This window comes from Palaemon carinicauda, chromosome 17 (assembly GCF_036898095.1).
Source record: "Palaemon carinicauda isolate YSFRI2023 chromosome 17, ASM3689809v2, whole genome shotgun sequence".
NCBI classification, from domain to species: domain Eukaryota; kingdom Metazoa; phylum Arthropoda; class Malacostraca; order Decapoda; family Palaemonidae; genus Palaemon; species Palaemon carinicauda.
The window spans coordinates 69,242,049-69,263,917 of NC_090741.1; the positions used below are offsets into that span (position 1 = coordinate 69,242,049).

A 21,869-nucleotide genomic window follows, 5' to 3' on the forward strand; every position below is an offset into this window, starting at 1 on the left:
GCCTTCTCCATCATGAGGCTCAATACTACAAAGTATTCTAGAGGTTTTATTCCAGCTGTTACCAAGTTGTGGAATGATCTTCCTAATCGGATAGTTGAATCAGTAGAACTTCAAAAGTTCAAAGTTGGAGCAAATGTTTTTATGTTGACCAGGCTGACATGAGTATTTTTATTGTTTATATAAGACATATCTGTTTTTGACGTTGTTAATAGTTTATATAGGACATATCTGTTTTGACGCTGTTACTGTTTTTATTGTGATATATTGTTAATTTATTCTCATCATTTATTTATCTCCTTTCCTCACTGGGCTATTTTTCCCTGTTGGAGCCCTTGGACTTATAGCATCTTGCTTTTCCAACAAGGGTTGTAGCTTGGCTAATAATAATAATAATAATACTGGGCTTGATAATTTCTGGGACTATATCTAACTGCAGACTATACTCACAAGTCTACATACTGTAGCTTTAAATGGAAATTAGCATCTGGTGGTGTCAAAAAGGAATCGGGGGTGTCAACTTCATACTTTCTAGGTAGTAGGTTGGCCAAGGCACCAGCCACCCATTGAGATACTACCTCTATAGAGTAATTGGGTTCTTTGACTGACTAGACAGTGCTACATTGGATCTCTCTCTGATTACGGCTCATTTTCCTTTGCCTGCACATACGCTGAATAGTCTAGCCTATTCTTTACATTCTCTTCTTTCATCATATCCTTGACAGCACTGAGATTACCAAACACTTCTTTACTCAAGGGGTTAACTACTTCACTGTAATTGTTCTATGGCTACTTTCCTCTTGGTAAGGGTATTAGAGACTCTTTAGCTATGGTAAGCAGCTCTTCTGAGAGGACACTCCAAAATCAAACCATTGTTCTCTAGACTTGGGTAGTGCCATAGCCTCTGTCCCATGGTCTTCCAATGTCTTGGAGTAGAGTTTTCTTGCTTGAGGGTACACTCTGGCACACTGTTCTATCTTATTTCTCTTCCTCTTGCTTTCCTTTTTAAGTTTTTATTTCAATAGTTCATTACTTCTATTGTAGTATATATATTTTCTTGTTTCCTTTCCTCACTGGTCTATTTTCCCTGTTGGAGCCTTTGGTCTTATAACATCTTGCTTTTCCAATTAGGGTCGCAGCTTAGCTAATGATAATGATAATAAAAATAATAATAATAATAATAATCATAAAGAGTAGCTAATAAATCATATTACAAAACTCTTCTAGTGCCACCATCTTCAAGGAGAGAAGACATATGATGAAAAATATTCATAAATAATACTTTACTCTAGACAGTATATATATTTGATCAACATCATCCAACTTTACCACTAGAGAGGATGGCTCTAGAAGATGCTAGTTTTTAACAAGTATTTTGAGATGAGGTTGCTGCATCATGCTCATTTCCACTTATTTGCATCACATCACATTAAACTAGCCTCCACATACTACCTAAATCACTTTCAAGAAAAAATAAAGCACAATGAAATTAAACAAAATAAAATTAGATAATTATATTTTAGACAAACTGATTTTCTTGTTGGCATTAAGCACTAAATTCTAAATAATCCATAATTTTCTTTTTTGAAGGAGGGTTTTACCAGGAGAAAAATAAGTCATTAACCTGTTCTTAAACTCCTAAAGCAAGGATGAGTCCCTTATAAATGTCCTTTCACACAGCTTTGATAATAAGGCCCTTCTAATATCTCTATGCCTCTTCACTATCTCACCCTTCATGAAAATCAAGGAACACCTATCAGATGAAACACAAAATGCCACATCTCATAACTTAACATATTTAAATTGAGATAAGAAAAAGAGACCATAAGAGTACAATTGAATACTGTATACATTCCCATTACAGTCCAAATATTAGAATTCTACAAGACACGCCTGATCCTGAAATATCAAAACATAGGAGTCACAACATACCTGTCCCTTTGTTCCCTTTATCAATAATAACGGAATGCATTGCAGATCAACTAAAGGTGGTTCAGATTATGAAATATCATTGTAATCATTAGCACTGGGGTTCAGTGCCCAAGTGCAATTTGAAGAAAACCCTGTGGTTACACTGAAGTAGAAGTTAGAAGAGGCTTTTCACAGGATGTAAGGTAGGATAGAGATAAAGTAGAAGAATATGAAAAAAGTTTGGCGAGGAGCCAAAGGAACACTGTATATGCCATTAAGTAATCCAGGTCACTGAAGGAACTAACATACTTCAGATTAAGTCACTATAATACAGTGTTTTCCTATCGAAATTCAGTATCCAACCTAAAAATTCTACATACTAAATATCTACAAAATCCAATTAGTTTATTTGTCACTTACATATTAAAAAATGCAAAAAGGTTGATTGAAGAATGCTGCGGAACACCAGGAAGAAATGGGTCCTGTAACATGATCAACAACCATGAAGTCATCAACTTGAAAACATTTTAAACTCATCTGCCATAGATTCCTCAAGCAACTTTTTGAGGGCTGTGGGTCTATCAAAAAGGTCAGGTAATCTAAGGAACGAACTAGCTACTGTGAATCTGGAGAATAAGATTATAGTTTTATAACTGGCAAAAAACTAAAAAGAAATGAAAAGTGAGGACAATGTTTTTATTTAAATTCTCTTGAGCATACAGTATTGTATAGATAAATGTCGTACCTGCTTGTTATGTCCTGCTGTTTTTCTCATTAAGTCCAAGAAATTGCATAGCAAGGTCTATTATGTAGTTATTACTAGGTAACCCGGTGCTAATTTTTCTCCTTGGATATAATCCCTGTCCAATAGTATAGCCTATCATAGTGCCTCTGAATTATTGAGTTATATTCAGCAACTTGTCTGTCAATTCCTTAGCGTCCGGTAATTTACCATCTTGTTGCACCCACTCCAAAGTATCTTGCCTAGGATGGTGCACAAGTACGGTAATCTTAAACGATTTGGAAAATACTTTTAAAATTGGTTAGCATATTCTTGAAGCTCACAAACTCCCCAAAAGCATCTCGATCTTGAAACATATCAGCAGATCACAATTTCTGCCATGGCTTTCATATACAGCACTGATCTTTATGTCATGACTGGCGAGATTAAAGATAAAATGGTCACCTTCATGCCAGAATCATACATTAAGAAGAAATACAGTACATTTGGAAATATATAAAGCAATGTTGTATAGTAATTGCTTTTATTACAGTACTGCCATACATTAGTCTATTGGAAGCACTACAAAAGACAACCTACAACCTGAAAAATATTATGCAGTACAGCACAGCATTACTGATTTCTCTGCTCAAATCAGGCAAGAATCCAAATGCTAAGATTACAAAAAAAAAAAAAAAAAAAAAAAAAAAAAAAAAAAAAAAAAAAAAAAAAAAAACACACACACACACACACACAGCCTCACTCAAACCTTCAGAATAGTTGTGTAATAAAAAAATATAATTCTATAATTTAAAAAATTGTCACTACAGTATTACAAAATGTACCCAAACTCATTTGACATCTGTTTGATACATTTCCTATGGTTACAAAATAATGAAACACTACCGTACTGCAATGAATTTAAAAAACCCTAGTGTGTTACAGAGAACACTCAAATTTCCATTTATTCTCTAAAGGAAAATGAAACAAGTCTTCAGCAAAAATACATATATTGTAGTACAGTACATATTACATAATGGTCATGATAATCTTGAATTACCTTAAAAATAAAATTTAAACCAATTTACGTAAATGAAGAGATAGATAAAAATTGACCAGGTAGGAAATCAGAAAGATTGTGAGTTAAGAAAGAAGACAGTGGAGGGCTTTTCTTTTATGGCTAACCTTGGGATGGAAAATCTCATGTAAAAACATAAAGTAAGGTGACAATGATGATGATAATGAAGCATAAAGTTACTGAGACACCGCTTGATACTCTACACACTTGGATGGGGCTGCAGAAAAATATTGCTGGCATTTTGTCATAAGACGCTTGAGTCCCTGAATGTATTTTCTCTGGGTTTCATCATTTAATACGTGAGCAACATGTTTGCTGAAAATTTTTTCTCGTCCAGTACGAGCATGAATACCCACCATAGTTACACCAATTGGCCATGGTGCATTGCCGATTGCCATTTGAAGGTAAGCATCGTTAGCCTTCACATAATCTCGATCGAGACAATGCTGAACAATTTCAATAAGACACTCCATGATGTCATCGGGTAATGATCGTTTCTTTAGATATTTAACAAGTGGCTTCAGGTAGGCCTGGGTCTGAGTGTAAGTTGCAGAATCAATTTTTCCTCGCACACTCATTTTCTCTCCTTCAGGTCTAGCGTTGTGTTTACTACCCCATAACTGTAAAATAAGCTGGACAAACTTGAGAACAACTTTACATCTCAATTCATTAGTGGCATTACCACTATTGAGATCCTTGGCCATCTCAATAACACTTTCCATCGTAATGTTTTCTCCAGAGAGCGCCACATTACGTGCTCCATCTCCGTCTTCGGTTTTCAAAATTTCATTCAAATAAGCCTGATCTACACGCTCTAAAGCTTCCTGGAAATCATTACGCAGACCTCTGTTTACTTCTGGTTCTAAGATTTCGAGTCTCCTCAATCTTCGAAAAGCATCGTGGTCGCTTTCCCCAAATAATAAAATTGGTTCTTCACGTTCGCGTAACCGGCGGATGACTTCAATACGTGGTAGTTCTGGAGCATCACCAAGATTTTTATTTACATTATCCTGTGATGATGAGGAGTTTCCATCTTTATTAGAGGACTCCCCCCATCCATCACTTCCATCCTGTGACCTGTAGCCATGTCGTTGCCAGTACTCTTCAGATTGCTTTGCACTCAGATCTCCACGTTTGAAGTATTTCTTTCCACTAGTCAGGACATTGCTTTCTTCTAAGTTACGTTTCTTGTCTGCAATCTCCTTTTTCAGAAGGCTTAACATGTCTACCTAGAAAGAAAATGAAAGGGGATTATTTTTATGCTAAATTCAGTAAAAATTAATGGTCTAATTTTATCACAACTTAAATCTTGAAGAAGGTTAAAGTAAAATATATTAATGCTCCTAGATCACTTTACAAAAAGAAAGGCACTACCAAATCATGACATGCTATAGATGAAATAGTGTACTATTACAGAACACATATTGGAAACAAATTACTGAATCTTTAGAAATTTAAAGGTGGAAATGAAATCTTTACTATACAGGGTAAAATATTCAGTAAATCTTCTTTCACTCTTACAGTAAGTACTGTAATGGGAAAAAGACAAATGTGGAAGTAATTTGTAGTTTCCCTAACCATACAAACCTGAGTTCTTTATTATGAATATATGTCTCAGCGCAAGCTGGATTTAGCCATAAAAACTTTCACGCAAGGTGTCAACAACCTTCTGATAGTTGGCAGGGGTAGCGGGGAGTAAACCAGCCTCCCGGCTCACACACTCATCCAGTGAGCTCCTTTACTTTAGATTGAAGGCATGACTTCTAGGGAAAAGGTGATGGCATGACAAATATGACTAGAGTTGTATTACTTCCAAATATGACAAATTCGTAGATAATTTGTATTTTTCCTAACCATACAAACCTTAGCTATTTAAATAGGGTATTACTTTCGGCGTAGCTGAAATGATTTTTAACGAGGGTTAACTACCCGCTCGCTAGTTAGCGAGGGGGTAGGGGAGGGGTAGCTAGCTATCCCTCCCCCCCTCACACACCGGTGAGTATCTGTAAGTTTACTTGTGAACGAAGGTTCTGGAGTGGGAGGTGAGACCTTCCGGACTCACCAGTGGTAGCTTATACACCCCCCCCTGGAACCCCCCCAAGCGGCGGCGCGAGCCCCAAACCACGCCCCCTTGGGCGGAGTTACCAGGGACGAGCGGGTTGACTCAGCAATGGAAGTCACATTTTTGAAGTTGTAATAGAACAAAAAATAACACAGAAGTGGTTGAGCTTACCTTGGTAGTGCAAGTTATGAAGGAATTACTGTGAAGGTGCAAATTGTTGGACATAAAGGTCTTTTTACTAGTAAATTCAATCTTCTTGTGCTCTCTTGGTTGATATGAATATTGAAAGATTCCAGTTAGTTTGTTTTCTGTGGAATAATAGTGATTGTATGTGTGTGTTCTTGAATATAGCCTACTCTGTTGAATTATGAAGTTGTTAAAATATTCCCTCCTAAGTACTGTACATGGTCTCCTCGGCTCACGGGGGAAGGGTTGGAGGGTGACCCAGACTTTGAGTCCGGAAGGTCTCACCTCCCACTCCAGAACCTTCGTTCACAAGTAAACTTACAGTTCTGGAGAGGGAGGTCTCAACCTTCCGGACTCACCAGTGGTAGCTAGGCAGATGCTTCAGGGGGCTTGAAGATGAAGTCCAGCGACCACAGCATCGAAAGCTCCCTGTAAGCCGAGGAGAGCATAGTAAGAGCTGAAGACAGAGTCGCTTCTCCAATTCATTCTGGACATGATTTCTTGTATAGATACTCCATTGTATAGCAGTCTTGATGAAGCTTGACCCCTTATAGAGTGAAAATTCGTTGACTGTTTAGTTGCATTTGGGTCGGCTCTGAAAATGCACTCCCTAAAAAGTTGTCTCATTTTTTGTAGAGACATTATCTTGAAGTGTTCATCTAGCCATATGTGGTCTTTCCTGTCTATGTTTCTTTCCATACAGACTTTGTTTGTGTATTCCAAATAGAAGTTCAATTGTCTGACTGGACATATTTTTGGTCTGTTAGGAAGCTTCCTAAAGCTGATCTCTATTGGCGTGTAGTTGTTCTTTTGGTTTTTGGCCATGAAGGAAGGGTGGTTCCGTAAGACAATGTGTTCTGGGGTGAAGGTGCTCCTGGAAATGCTGAGATTGTTAAATTGATTAGCTCTTAAAGGGCAAGCTAAGGCTACTAGGAACAAGGTTTTCTGTGTCAGTAGTAAGGTAGAGTTATCTCTCGTGGTGTTGAGAAACGAAATTACTTTGTCTAGATCCCAGCCAGGGAACTGGTGAGAATTTCTAGGTTTCCTTCTATTAGCTCCCGATATCATTGCTTTGACATATTTGTCCTCTGCAAGACAGTAACCTGGGAAATAGCCTGACAAGATAGGACCTAAAGCTGCTCTGTAGCTCTTCAGGGTGTTGTAAGACAGACCCTTGTCTATAAGGTGATTGAAAAATAAAATAATTGCTAACAGGGGGAATTTGTTGTCTCTTCCATACTCCTTGTGAATGAAACTTTTAAAAATGTTGTATAGGTTTTCATACTTGTGCAAGGAGCTGTCCCTCAAGCTGACAGCAATTTTGGAGCAAACCTCAGGAGGAAAGACGTTAGGGAGCTGATCCTTTAAATTTTGAAGGCGATCAAAGTTGATTGGAGCTTTGCTGAGGGTGAGATACAATCCTTGAGAACTATCTGGTAGTCTTCGATCTTCACAATATATCGTTTGTGCTGCTTCGCGACTGACTTCACTAATGGAATCCATGGTTCCGTCCCCTGCGATATGGTGCAGAAAAGCATATTATTATTGCATTCTTTATTGATTTTAAAAGCTACTTTGTGTAGTAAGAATCCTGGTGGAAAGGCATAGAGAGGTGTTGATCCCTTCCAGCTAATCGTAAGTGCATTATTGCTGATGGCTTTTTGGTTTGGAAGAGATGAACAAAACTTTTTGCACTTAGTATTGAAGCCATTTGAGAACAGATCTATTTCCGGGGTGAAATTGAAGTCAGAGCAGATTAAGGAGAATAGACTGTCACTGAGTGAAGTTTCTGTGTGAATGGAGCCCAGGTCCCTGGAAAGTGAATCTGCGATGGTGTTACTTACTCCCCTGATCCATCTGGAATTTATCTGTATGTTGTGATCCTTCATGGTACTAAGTATTTTCCTGACTAGTTCATGGGCTAACTTGTTTCTGATACTACCCTGTTTCCTTAGCCAACAATTAGTAACCTTTGAATCAACATGTATTAAGACTACCTTGTTGTATAACCTTGTGATGAAGTGTTCCAAAGAATAGAAGCAAGCTAATAACTCTCTTACATTGATGTGAAGGGAGGATTCTTCATTTGTCCAAGTTCCATTTATTGAGAGCATATTACCCGCTATTACTAATGCACCTCCCCAACCCTGGTTGGAAGCGTCAGTGAAAAGTTCTGCATCTATCTGTGGTTTTGGAATGTTAATCTCTCTGTACATTTGTCTCTGTTCCCATGGCTTTAGGTATTTTTTGAAGGTGTGGGGGATGATTTTGTACCCTGAATTAAAATAACTGTGGTATCTGTGGAGATATTTAAGATGGAATCTTCCCAAGCTTGTATAGGATGCACTAAAATTTAAAGCTCCGATTAACATTTGATAGGAATGCAGGTCGGATTTAACAGAGTTGGAGAAAGCTTTGGCCAATTCGACACACTTCTCTATGTTTTTCCCACTGGGATTCATAGTTTTCTTAATCATATTGTAATGCACTCCTAAAAATTCAATTCTTTGAGTCGGTTCAATTGTAGATTTTTTAAGTGAGATATTCCATCCTAAGTCTGACAAGATCTTAATGACTAGCTGAATGTGATTTTTACATTTTACATAATCTTTTGCTAATATAAGAATGTCATCAAGATAATTGAATATTAAGATGTTATATGAAGTTCTAATATACTTGATCACTGTGTACATTATCTTTGAAAAAATATAAGGTGCTGTCTTTAGTCCAAAGGGTATCACAGTCCATTTGAACTTCCTTTTACCTAGTTTGAAGGTTAGAAATTTCTGGCTACTTGCATGTAATGGAATGTGCCAATAAGCATCTTTTAAATCTAGTTTGCAGGCCCAAGAGTTTAGATGTAGATAGGGAAATATAGTATTGGCCTTGAGCATGGTAAAAGAAGGTTTTTTAATCATGGTGTTGAGCACCTTCATGTCAAAGATTAGTCGTACTGTTCCATCTGGTTTGAATTTATAAAATATGTGGTTGGAGTAGTAAAAGGAAGTTCTGGGGATCTGCTCTATGACACCTAGTTTTAGCAGTCTGTCACATTCACTTTCCAATATTTTACGCTTGTTAATTGAATAAAATCTATCTTTACCTGTTCTTTTTAATGACCTCTGGGCTTTAAGTTTATTATTAAACGGAATTCTCACCCCTTCATTGATAATTTTACAAGCAAAAGAGGCATTAGGAAGCTTTCTCCAACTATCAATATTCATCAATAATGACTTACCTATCCTATTCTCTGGGGGGCTCTGGGAGGAGTTATTCATTGGTTTTGAGGCCAAAGGCAAGGTCTCTTTACTTCTATCTTGATTTATAGCATTTGGCCCAATGTCATGATGGTCTGGTGCGGAGCAAAGCTCGTTATTATCTGGTGCTGAGCAAAGCTCATTAACCACTGGTGCTGAGCAAAGCTCGTTATTAACTGGTGCTGAGCAAAGCTCATTAACTGGTGCTGAGCAAAGCTCATTATTAACTGGTGCAGAGTAAACATCGTTATCAACTGGTGCATAGAATACTGGTGCTGAAAAAATTTCTCTTTGAACTGGTGCGGAGCATGGCTCAATTTCTAGGGTCTTTCTTTTCTCTGGCTCCTGAACTATTAGCTTGTCCATTTTGTGACCTTCCCCCCCTGTACCCACCTCGCCTATTACCTCTTCTAAGCGGCTGAGACTTGAATCTAAAGTTAGGGTTACCTTTGAGGAAACTGAACCTTCATCCCTGAAATCTGCCCCCGAAGTTGAATTTCCTACCCCTGAAGTTTGCTGCCCCTCCTCTGAGGAGGGGACCCTTGTGAAAGCAGGCAGCAATGGCTGATTTTTGGTCTTCAGTTAAATTCCAAACTTCTTTAATGTCTGCTTTGATTATAAGATCTCTTATTTCTTCCTTGAGGTATCTAGGAAGTGCTCTGCTTCTGAAATTTCTTATCAAATTTTGTATGAGGTCTATGCTCCTCCTTAGGGGACCAATAATAATTTTGGACAAAAAATCAATGTCATTTACTTTGGAGGGGTATACAATGTGTGCCAGTGCTGCATGCCCTTGAAAGGCAGAAATACTCATTTTAATATTTTCAATGTCATAAAAAAATTTTCTCTTATAACTGTCATCAAATACCTTACCTTCAGGCCAGAAATTCAACTTTGGAGTATTAATTAATTTAAAAAAGTCTGAGAACTCCTTATTTTGACTACTAACAAAGAATTTATCCCGGTTATCACTATGGCCTTCACTGAAAGTTAATGCTACTAGTGAATTATTCAATTGAATTTTCCCTTCTCTATGAAAAGATGGTTCAGCTTTGAAATTGGTGGAAATATATGAAGGAATGGGTTTATTGAAGGTAAGAAGGTTGAAATCTTCGTAATCACTTTCATCTCCATTATTATAAAAGGAAAAGAGGTCTAAATTTGCACTTTCAGGTAATTCAGGTGATCGTCTTGAGCACTTAGTAGGAGGGGGAGCCTCATTCTTCTTAGCAGGTGAACCACTTCTGCCGAGATGAATGTTTAATATCAGTGATTTATTTACCATAGATTAATTGAAATTTTGTTCAACAGGTATAGTAAATATGGACAGCAGCGGACCTAGAAGGCTGAATTCAGGCAATGGGGTTCACGACTCAAATAGCCCTCTTAGGTTAATTCAGTGCCATATTTAAGTGAATGATAAGTTTAAATCTGTTATTATTAATAAACTAGACCTGCCTCATATGTAACCCTTATCAGATAGCCCCCCAGGGCCTAGGCTAGTGTCGATAGGTTTAAAGCGAGAAATGTAAGCTCGAACTTACCTGTGGTCTAGCCTACTGCCTATTAAGCTGCGTGCTTTTGATGTGTCAGGCAAGCAATTTGTTTTGTGTGCTTAATTATAATTTTGTAATATATAAAAATTGGAGTATTTGGTTTGTTTATACCAATTAATCGTGTAGTAATCATGCACATGCTTTGCTTAAGGTACTTACGCTATGTTCGGAAGTGCCTGCTCTAAGCATTCAAATCATAACAACCTTACGTATGGGGGCCGCCATTTGCATTTGTGACGTCATTAGTCTAAATCAGCTGCTTTCCATATGACGTTTTCGTTGTAAAAAGAATTTAAAACCTTACCTTTTCTGGATAATTTGCATGAGAGTTTGATTCTGTTGTAGTAACATATTTACGATATCAGAACTAGAAGGCATATCACTATCTGCAGTCAATTGTGTTCGTTTTTCGTTACTGATTACGTTCTCCTCTCCGCTGGAGTCTTCGCTAAGCCGATGCACCTCCGCGGAGGTAAGAATTTGCCTAGACATAATTAAGCCGTGGGCTGAGATATTACTCTGGTTGCTGAGTGCAGAATAATGAAAATCAGCAAATAATGTTGGGAGCAGCGGAAGGGAAAAAGAGGAGAACGTTCTGTGCCGAAGTCAACTTCAGAAATGTGTCTTCCATTGCCGAGTCAACCCGCTCGTCCCTGGTAACTCCGCCCAAGGGGGCGTGGTTTGGGGCTCGCGCCGCCGCTTGGGGGGGTTCCATGGGGGGGTGTATAAGCTACCACTGGTGAGTCCGGAAGGTTGAGACCTCCCTCTCCAGAACTTCACTTTGCTTAGAGGTAGGACTTTCTTGGGGGACAGGGCTGGCGGGCAAGTTTGTTTAAATAGCTAAGGTTTGTATGGTTAGGAAAAATACAAAATAATCTACGAATTTGTCATTTGTTCCGTAACTGAAATACAAACCACGCTATTTAAATAGGGTGACTTAACCCTTACGTAGGGTGGTAAGTCCCAGCCGTACTGGCTTTGGCTTTTGCCCGGGGACTCAGTATCCGGATGTGTTAGCACCCAAGATAAGGAGTCCCTGCACCTCGCAAGTGCCTTGCTCTGCAAGGTCCGCGGCCTACATAAGTTGGTGTGTGAAGTAGTGAAGTGTGACTCGTCCTAGGAAGTTGACCTGGAGTCCTTTAGATGGAATTCTAGGCTAGGACGATCCCAATATCACCTCGTCAGGGTATGGGGACGTGACAGTATTAATCTTAATACTAGGAACACAAGGAAACATAGTTTACCTGCAGTGGTTTGAGGTCAGCTGTGCAGAGAACCCAGGATGCTGTTTTCCCCAAGAGAGGGGAGAATGAAGAAAAAAATAAGGGCCAGTCATACCTTTTCATTCATGCAGTCTAAAACCGGGTAACAATGCCCTCAACCTTCTGCTACTTGTCCATTAAGGAGCCTGAGGTTTAAACCAGCTGTTGTGCAGCCACCACAGGGCCGATAGAGAACGTATCGAGCCTCCTGTGGGTCACGTCTTGCAGGTAGTGGGCTGTGAAGGTCGTTTGATGCCTCCAGACCCCCGCTTGAAGAACCTGCGTCACAGAGTAGTTTCTCTTGAATGCCAGGGACGTAGCAATGCCCCTGACATCGTGTGCCCTAGGGCGACGTGACGGAGGAGGGTCAGGATTCAGGGAATAGTGGATGACCCTTTGAATCCAGGCAGAGATCGTGTTCTTGGTGACCCTCCTCTTCGTCCTCCCTGTGCTCACGAACAACGCTTGCACTCGAGGACGAATTGCAGCTGTTCTCTTAAGATAGAGCCTCAGACTCCTTACTGGGCACAGTAGGAGATGGTCTGGGTCATCTGTTAAAGAATGGAGACCCGAGATCCGGAAGGAGTCGAACCGAGGGTCCGGCACTCCTGGATTCTCAGTCTTGGCTACAAATTCAGGGACAAATCTGAACGTTACCTCCCCCCCATCCCCTTGAATGGGCGATGTCATACGAGAGACCATGAAGTTCGCTGACTCACTTGGCCGAAGCCAGAGCGAGCAGGAACACCGTCTTCCAGGTCAGGTGGCGATCAGAAGCCTGGCGTAGAGGTTCGAAGGGAGGTCTCTTAAGAGACCTGAGGACTCGAACCACGTTCCATGGAGGAGGTCTCACTTCCGACTCAGGGCAGGTAAGCTCATAACTTCGTATGAGTAAAGAAAGTTCCAGCGATGAAGAAATGTCCATTCCTTTGAGCCTGAAAGCAAGACTTAAGGCTGAGCGATAGCCTTTCACTGCCGAGACTGAAAGGCGCATTTCTTCCTGCAAATAAACGAGGAACTCTGCTATTGCTGGAATAGTGGCATCGAGAGGAGAGATACCCCTTCCACGACACCAACCACAAAAGACTTTCCACTTTGCCTGGTAGACTGCTGCAGATGACTTTCGCAGGTCTCGAGACATACTGTCCGCAAATTGTTGTGAAAAGCCTCTTTCTCTGAGGAGGTGCTGGATAGTCTCTAGGCGTGAAGTCGCAGCGACGCTACGGCTTTGTGGAAAATGTTGGCATGTGGTTGTCTGAGTAGCTCGTGTCGAGGAGGGAGTTCTCTCGGCAGTTCCGTCAGGAGTTGCAGAAGATCCGGGAACCATTCTGCATGATGCCATAGTGGAGCTATTAGAGTCATTGAAAAGTTGACCGATAGTCTGGTCTTGTTGAGTACTCTTCTCATCAGACAGAACGGGGGAAAGGCGTAGATGTCTATGTTGTCCCACCTTTGTTGGAAGGCATCTTGCCAGAGTGCCTTGGGGTCCAGCACCGGGGAGCAGTACAGCGGAAGCTTGAAATTCAAGGCTGTCGCGAACAGATCCACCGTCGGGGAACCCCACAAAATCAGGACTTTGTTGGCTACTACACGATCCAAAGACCAATCGGTATTCACTATCTGAGTTGCTCTGCTCAGACTGTCGCCGAGCACATTCCTCTTGCCTGGAATGAAGCGAGCAGATAGTTGAATCGAGTGGACTTCGGTCCATCTCAGTATCTCTTCTGCAAGATGGGATAGCTGTTGTGAAAAGGTACCTCCCTGCTTGTTGATGTAAGCCACTACCGTGGTGTTGTCGCTCATCACCACCACAGAGTGACCCGCCAGGTATTGTTGGAACTGTTGAAGTGCCAGGTATACGGCCTTCATCTCTTGCAGATTTATGTGGAGGCACTTTTATGATTCTGACCACAGGCCTGAGGTCCTGTGGTTCAGAACGTGGGGCCCCCACCCTTTTTTTGAGGCGTCCGAAAACAACATCAAATCCGGGGGAAGGATGAGAAGATCCACTCCCTTTCGTATGTTTTCCTCTGTCAACCACCACTGGAGGTCCATCTGTTACGCAGGACCCATTGGGACCAAGAAGTCCGGGGAATGGTGACCTTGATTCCACCGGGACTTTAGTCGCCATTGTAGGGATCTCATCCTGAGGCGACCATTTGGAACCAGAGGGGCCAGCGAGGAAAGGTGACCGAGGAGACGTAACCACGATTGGGCTGAGAGTTCTTCTCGTCTGAGGAAAGGATCTGCAACCCTTCTCAGCCTTGCTATCCTGTCGTCTGATGGGAAGGCTTTGTGGAGATTGGTGTCCAATGTCAAGCCTAGATATACCAGTCGTTGAGTTGGAAGCAGAGAAGACTTCTCGAGATTTACCAAGATCCCCAGATCTCGGCGAAGTCCCAGAAGCTTGTCTCGGTGTCGAAGAAGGGTCGACTCCGAGTCTGCCAGGATCAGCCAGTCGTCCAGATAGCGGAGGAGACGGATGCCGATCCTGTGTGCCCACAAGAAATCAGTGTGAACACCCTCGTGAAAACCTGAGGTGCTGTGGAGAGACCGAAGCACAGCACCTCGAACTGGTAGATCTTGTTGTCTAGGCTGAATCTCAAGTACTTCCTTGAAGATGGATGGACTGGGATCTGGAAGTACGCGTCCTTCAGATCCAGTGTACACATGAAGTCTTGTGGTCTCACTGCAAGTCTGACCATGTCCGCTGTCTCCATGCTGAACGGGGTTTGTTTGACAAACCTGTTCAGAGCTGAGAGGTTGATGACTGGTCTCCAGCCTCCAGACGACTTCTTTACAAGAAAGAGTCGACTAAAGAAGCCTGGGGAGCCGTCGACGACCTCCTGGAGAGCGCCCTCCTTTAACATGGTCCGGACTTCTGCCCGTAGGGCTTGGCCCCTTGCCGATCCCATAACAAAGGAGCTTAACGACACTGGATTCGCTTTCAGAGGAGGTAGAGATGTTATGAACGGGACGCGATATCCCTGACTGATCATGGAGATCGTCCAGGAATCGGCCCCGAGTTCCTGCCACCTGTCCGCGCAGCTTTGTAGGCATCCCCCCACTAGTGGACATGCAGGGGGACTGCCAATCCTAGCGTTTGCGGCCTCGACCGCTCCCTCTAGGATTTTTGCCTCCCCTGGAAGACATCTTGCTGCCCTTCTTGTCTTTGACAGGAAAGAGCTGCTGCTTGAACACCGTTGCCTTCGCTGCCGCTGCCGGTTTCGTTGTCTTGGACGGGCGAGGTTGTTGAGGTGCTGGAGGTTTATAGGGCTTGGATGTAAGAGCCGTATGTAGGAGGGAGTCCTGATTGGTCTTCCTCCACCTCTCGGCTCCTCGTTCCACATCCTTAGTCTCGAACAAATTCTTCCCTAAAAGGGATGAATGTCTGAGCCTGCTAACCTCGACTGCTGGGACCTTCAAGTGGAACCTCTCTGTCACCACATCACGATGTTTCAGAATTGTGTCGGCCCACAAGTTCGAGACTTGGTGGGCCAGAAACTCATTGGTGCGTGTACCAGAGAGGAGGAAGGTCTCCAGGGCCTTCCTGGTGCTCTCCTTGGACAGGTCCTCGGATCGCAACAGGATGCCTAGAGATCCCAGTCAAAGATCTAGCCATCAAGTGGCCTGCATGGCACACTTCGCGACCTTCTCTTGGCTCAAGATCTCTCTAGCCGAGAAAGACACTTGCCGGCTCGAGAGTCTCTCGAAAGGGACTCCCTTGGTAAGCTCTTCCACAGAGTGGTGAACTGGAAGAGCTAACGCAGACTCCTCAGTGATCTCAAAGTACCTCCTCTGCTGAACTCGAGGAGGCGGGAGGAGTTTGTTGCCAGCCGTGGAACGGCTGGAAGAGGCGAGCTCGGAGAGCTGGGCCTCGACCTTATCCCTGGCACTCTTCACCCCTTGGGACCAGGGCAAAGCTGCACTGGCCTTAGAGGGTTTCTGAATGCCAAAGACTCGGTCCAGGACCGTGTCCTTGCCCTCACGAGGAGGCATCTCAGGATCGGGAATCCTATTGAGATGCCTCATCAGGGTCAGAACTTGCCAAAAGGCATGCTCAGATTCATGGGGCTCCCCTCCTGGAGAGTTGGCAGCGAAGTCTCCCGTCCCCAATTGCTCTTCTTGGGGGGGCACATGGACGTTCTCTGCGGGTCTTGAGGGTTCCGTTCGAATCCTTGAGGATGATTTGGGGACCGTCTTGGAATCCTTCAACTCCCTCCTGGGAGGGATACAAGACTCCAATAACGACGTCCGAGGGCTCTTTTCTGGGTCTGCCCAGGACGATTCTCCGGCTCGTGGTGGGGTTTCTCACCTCGGTAGCCTCTCCTGAGAATGCGAAATTTTCGTCCGCAGGAGAGGGAGAAAACGTTTGGGGGGGAGAAGGAGCCTTCCACAGGGATGTCCTAGGGGCCAGCTTGGTCCTCGGAGAAGTCACCACGGGATCCACTCCTCTCTTCCTCTTCAATGGGGTCGGAGCCGCCATTGATTTGAGTCCCATTTCAGTGAAGGCGGGCTCAATGGCCTGAACGACAGCTCTAAATAGGGACCCAAACCAAGGCTGCTTACTGAGAGTGGAACTGTCAGAGACACTCTCAGAAGGGAAGGGGATCAGACGATCCTTCGGAGTGGATACTACTGCTGCACCTGCCTGAAAACAAAGGGAAGAAGAAGTTGAAGGATGGATCCAGGACCGTTCTGAAACATTCCCTCCCTCCTGCGAGAGCGCTGGTCTACGCTTGCGGGGGGGGGGGGGGGGGGGGGGGAGAGAGCGAGAGAGATGAGGAGGATCTGGCTGCTCTCGTTCCTGCTGGTTCCTGTGGGTGCCTCTGCGGTGGTTCGCGCGGTGGCTCGCGCAGGTGCTCGCGCGATGGTACCCCTTTCGAATCGCGCGCGCGCGCAGAAGATGGCGAGGGCGCGCGGGTGAGCGTTGACGTGCTGGCGAGCGATGGTGCACAGGCGATCGATGGCACGCAGGGCGCGCAGGAGAACGACTGCGATCAGGAGTGTCTGTGCGCGGGCGCACAGGCTGTCTGGAGATGGGTGAGTGCGATGGCGCGCAGGCGATGAAGCGCGCGGGCGCTCAGGAAAATGATGGCGCGCATTGGCGCGGTCTGGCATAATGAGAGGCACAGGAGGGCGTAGGATCTCGGCGAGACCTTGGAGAGCGTGCACGTGTAGGGGAAATACCCCTAGCGTGTGGGCACGCAGGAGGGCGATCAACAAGCGCAGGAGTTTGTGCGCGGTGACGCGTAGGCGATCGATGGCGCGCAGGCGAAGGCTGGTGCGCAGGCGAGGTTTAATGGCGCGTAGGCGACCGCTGACGAACGGGAGTCTTCCCTCCTGCGCCCAGATCCAGAGATCGTGGGCGCGTCGGCGAGAGAGGGCGCGCAGGTGAGCGCTGGCGAGCAGATGATCACTGGCGAGCAGGTGAAGATCACTGGCGAGCAGGTGAAGATCACTGGCGAGTAGGGGAAGATCGTCGACGAGTAAGAGACGATCGCTGACGAGCAGGTGATTGTGGGCGCGCAGGAGTGCGTGGGCGCGCAGGAGGGCGTGGGCGCACATGGCGCGCAGCAGGAGAGCGCGGGCGAACAGGAGCGCGCTGGCGAGCAGGAGAACGATGGCGAGTCTCTGCAGAAGGTCTCTGGGGCGTTGTCTCTGAAAACACAGCAGGCGAGCGCTTGCGCCCAATTGCGCACGAGCGCGCAGGAGAACATTGGAGCACAGGGGAAACCTGGCCCTTAAGGGACTTACTCACATTGTGAGCAAGCCCTCTTATGCCCCGAAGGGTCCGGTGCCTGTTGGATAACAGGATGAGGCGCCCCCCAACGTGCGTCATCAGCCAGGAACGAAGAAGGCAGGTCCGAAGGTCTGGTAGGAGACGGCGAACGGTCAGCAGACAGGTCCGGGGACGCAGCAGCAGCAACGGTCGAAGCCTGAAGTGGAGGATCCTCTGTGGGGGACGGCGAGGGCGAGGAGCCGAAGAGGTGCCTCCCAACTCCATTTTGAGGAGAAGGAAGGCCCCTACGGCGAAGAGGCGGACGAGCCTTACGACGAATACGACCCCGGGGGGGGCAGCAGGCATGCCATCGTCGGTTCTCCGAAGAGGAGTCTCTGTTAGTGAACTCACCCGAGGGGGAGAAACACTTGCAGGAGAGACCGTTGGACTTAGTCCCCCCCCCCCCGAAGGATGTTCATAGGGAGAAACTAAGCCTTCAGCTGCGTCTGGAACCACATCAGAGGTTTGACCTATCCCATCGGAGGCCCCTGCCACAACAACGTCGACGATAGACAGAGGATCAACCTCTGCTACCACCGGCGATTCTTTGACAGCAGCCCCAAACCGGATAATGTCAAACAGGGCTTCTTTAGAGGGCAAGCCCTTAAGCCCCAAGGAAGCCCAAAGCTGCAACAAATCATCATTACACACATTAGAAATATCTTCCCCCGGAGTAGGAGGGGGAGCTGCCTCGCTATGGGAGGCAACGCCCTCTCCCGAACCCCGAGGTCGGTCAACAAAAGAATGGCCTACGCTACCACTCGACGGCCTTTCGGAAGAGATCGATCGAGCGGGAGCTTCGGAGAAGGTTCGGGCCACGGAAGAAGAGTCCTTGGACTTTTCTCTCTTCAAGGCAGCCCTTGAAGGAGAAATATCCCGCTTGGACTTCTTCTTCCGCCGCCGGGAAAACCTCTCCCACTGGGAGGTAGACCACTCCCTACACTCACTGCACACATTGTCCTTATCACACCGTTGACCTCTGCAGAACGGACACAAGGTGTGAGGGTACGTCTCGACCGAGGACATATAAGTCCCACAAGGGCGGTCAGGTAAACCAGGGCACTTCTGCATGATAAAGTAGAGAGGCCAACTTTCAAACACACAAACTGAAAGCAAAAAAATTAAGGCTGTCAATAAGCGAGGGTGAGCAAACACGTCTGACCATCACCCGAGCCAAAAGCAAAGTGAAGATACTCACTGGTGTGTGAGGGGTGGAGGGATAGCTAGCTACCCCTCCCCTACCCCCTCGCTAACTAGCGAGGGGGTAGTTAACCCTTTTACCCCCAGGCTATTTGGAAATTTCCAACCCTTAACCCCCAGGGGGATATTTTTCTCCAGCACATTTTGCAGTATATTTTTTGTAAATTGCTCTAACAGCCTTAATTTTTGTCATAGAGAGGTCAGGTTGGTCTCATTCTCTTGGAAAATGCCTGAATTTTGTCAAAAAAAATTATCAAAAATATGAAAAAACAAATTTTTATAGCATTTTTTTGCAAGGACGTACCGGTACGTCCATGGGGGTAAAGGGATGGCTTTTGTGAAACGTACCAGTACGTCCTTTGGGGGTAAAAGGGTTAACCCTCGTTGAAAATCTAATGGCTCGTCATTTCAGCTATGCCAAAAGTAATACCCTATTTAAATATGATATTTTGATTATAAAATAAATTTTTGAATATACTTACCCGGTGAATATATAATAGCTGACGTCTCCGACGGCTCGACAGATTCCAAAAACTCGCGAGCGATCGCCGTGAAGGTTGCGGGTGTGACCACCAGCGCCGACTATCGGCCAGATATCGCATATACTTGTCAATTTCTCCAGTTCTTCTCAGTCCGCTGGGTCTCTATCGGGGAGGAAGGGAGGGCCTTTAATTTATATATTCACGGGGTAAGTATATTAAAAAATTTATTTTATAATCAAAATATCATTTTTAAATATTAAACTTAGCCGGTGAATATATAATAGCTGATTCACACCCATGGTGGTGGGTAGAGACCAGTATTAATACAATAAAGGCGTATATGCTCAAGAGTTTTTTGACAATTATTTCATAAAAAACCAACTTAAGTATAGGTACCTGGTAAGGAAGCTGACTCTGACGATTACTCTGCCTCATTAGTCCGCTTTCCTCACGAAGCCCAGCCATCCTCTCAGGATGCTGAAAGACTCCCAGGAGCTGTTATATCCAGGGCGAACACCCTTATAACAGGACCTCATCAATACCCTTAATCTGGGCGCTCTCAAGAAACGACATTTGACCACCCGCCAAATCAAAAAGGATGCGAAAGACTTCCTAGTCTTCCGTACAACCCAAGACAAGATTAAAAACATTTCAAGAGAAGATTAAAAGGATATTGGGATTAAGGGAATGTAGTGGTAGAACCCTCACCCACTACTGCACTCGCTGCAACGAATGGACCCAGGGTGTAGCAGTCCTCATAAAGAGTCTGGACATCTTTTAAGTAAAATGAAGCGAACACCGACTTGCTCCTCCAAAAGGTCGCGTCCATAATACTTCGAAGAGACCTGTTTTGCTTAAAAGCCACCGAAGTTGCTATCGCTCTCACTTCGTGCGTCTTGACCTTAAGCAAACAACGATCTTTCTCATTTAAATAAGAATGTGCCTCCCGGATTAAAAATCTAATAAAGTACGATAACGCATTTTTAGACATGGGCAATGAGGGCTTCTTAACGGAGCACCATAAGGCCTCAGAACCACCTCGTAAAGGTTTAGTTCGAGCTAAGTAAAACTTAAGAGCTCTCACGGGGCACAGTACTCTTTCAACTTCGTTGACTACGATCTCTGACAGACTAGGTATTTCAAAAGATTTAGGCCAAGGACGAGAAGGCAGTTCGTTCTTGGCCAAAAAACCAAGTTGAAGCGAACATGTAGCTTTATTTGTAGAGAAGCCGATGTTCTTACTAAAAGCATGGATCTCACTGACCCTTTTAGCCGAAGCCAAGCACACCAAAAAAAGTGTCTTGAGGGTGAGATCCTTCAGGGAGGCTGAATGCAATGGCTCAAACCTGTCTGACATTAGGAACCTTAGGACCACGTCTAAGTTCCAAGCGGGAGTTGACATACGACGCTCCTTAGAGGTCTCGAAGGACTTAAGGAGATCTTGGAGATCTTTGTTATTTGACAGATCCAAGCCTCTATGTCTGAAAACAGACGCCAACATGCTCCTGTAGCCTTTAATAGTGGGAGCAGAGAGGGAGCGAACATTTCTCAGATGCAGGAGAAAGTCCGCAATTTGGGCTACAGAGGTACTGGAAGAGGAAATAGAGGAGGACTTGCACCACTCTCTAAAGACCTCCCACTTCGACTGGTAGACCTTGATAGTAGATGATCTCCTAGCCCTCGCGATCGCTCTGGCTGCCTCCTTCGAAAATCCTCGAGCTCTTGAGAGTCTTTCGATAGTCTGAAGGCAGTCAGACAAAGCGCGGGGAGGCTTTGATGAAGACTCCTTACGTGGGGCTGCCGTAAGAGATCCATCCGTAAAGGCAGACTCCTTGGGACGTCTACCAGCCATTGAAGTACCTCTGTGAACCACTCTCTCGCGGGCCAGAGGGGAGCAACCAACGTCAACCTTGTCCCTTCGTGAGAGGCGAACTTCTGCAAAACCTTGTTGATGATCTTGAACGGCGGAAATGCGTAAGCGTCCATGTGAGACCAGTCCAACAGAAAGGCATCTATGTGGGCCGCCTCTGGATCTGGGACTGGAGAGCAATAGGTCGGGAGCCTTTTGGTCAGTGAGGTCGCAAAGAGGTCTATGGTGGGCTGACCCCAAGTCATCCAAAGACTCTTGCACACGTCCTTGTGGAGGGTCCATTCTGTAGGGATCACCTGACCTCTCCGACTGAGACAGTCCGCCAAGACGTTCAATTTCCCCTGGACGGACCTCGTCAACAGTGAGATGCCTCGATCTTTTGACCAGATGAGGAGGTCCCTTGCGATGACGAACAGTGTGTGGGAGTGAGTGCCTCCTTGCTTGGAGATGTACGCCAAGGCTGTGGTGTTGTCCGCATTCACTTCTACCACCTTGTTTCGGAGAA

General features: G+C 44.8%; 2 protein-coding genes across 2 annotated transcripts in view; both read right to left on the reverse strand.

Moving 5' to 3' along the window:
* Positions 1 to 3,622: 3,622 nt before the first annotated feature.
* LOC137656126 (pre-mRNA-splicing factor 18-like) overlaps positions 3,623 to 21,869 on the reverse strand; it is a 65,880-nt gene continuing 47,633 nt past the window's right edge. Inside the window, exon 2 of the mRNA XM_068390306.1 lies at positions 3,623 to 4,936. Within this exon, the coding sequence (XP_068246407.1) occupies positions 3,884 to 4,930 (1,047 nt within the window). The 5' untranslated portion in view covers positions 4,931 to 4,936 and the 3' untranslated portion in view covers positions 3,623 to 3,883. The remainder of the gene's footprint in view (positions 4,937 to 21,869) is intronic.
* On the reverse strand, positions 5,889 to 9,699 carry LOC137656853 (uncharacterized). Its single transcript, XM_068391209.1, has 2 exons — positions 9,194 to 9,699; positions 5,889 to 7,469 (listed from the first exon to the last, which is right to left on the reverse strand). Exons 1-2 carry the CDS (start codon positions 9,576 to 9,578, stop codon positions 6,337 to 6,339), a joined length of 1,518 nt encoding a protein of 505 aa, XP_068247310.1. The 5' UTR covers positions 9,579 to 9,699; the 3' UTR covers positions 5,889 to 6,336.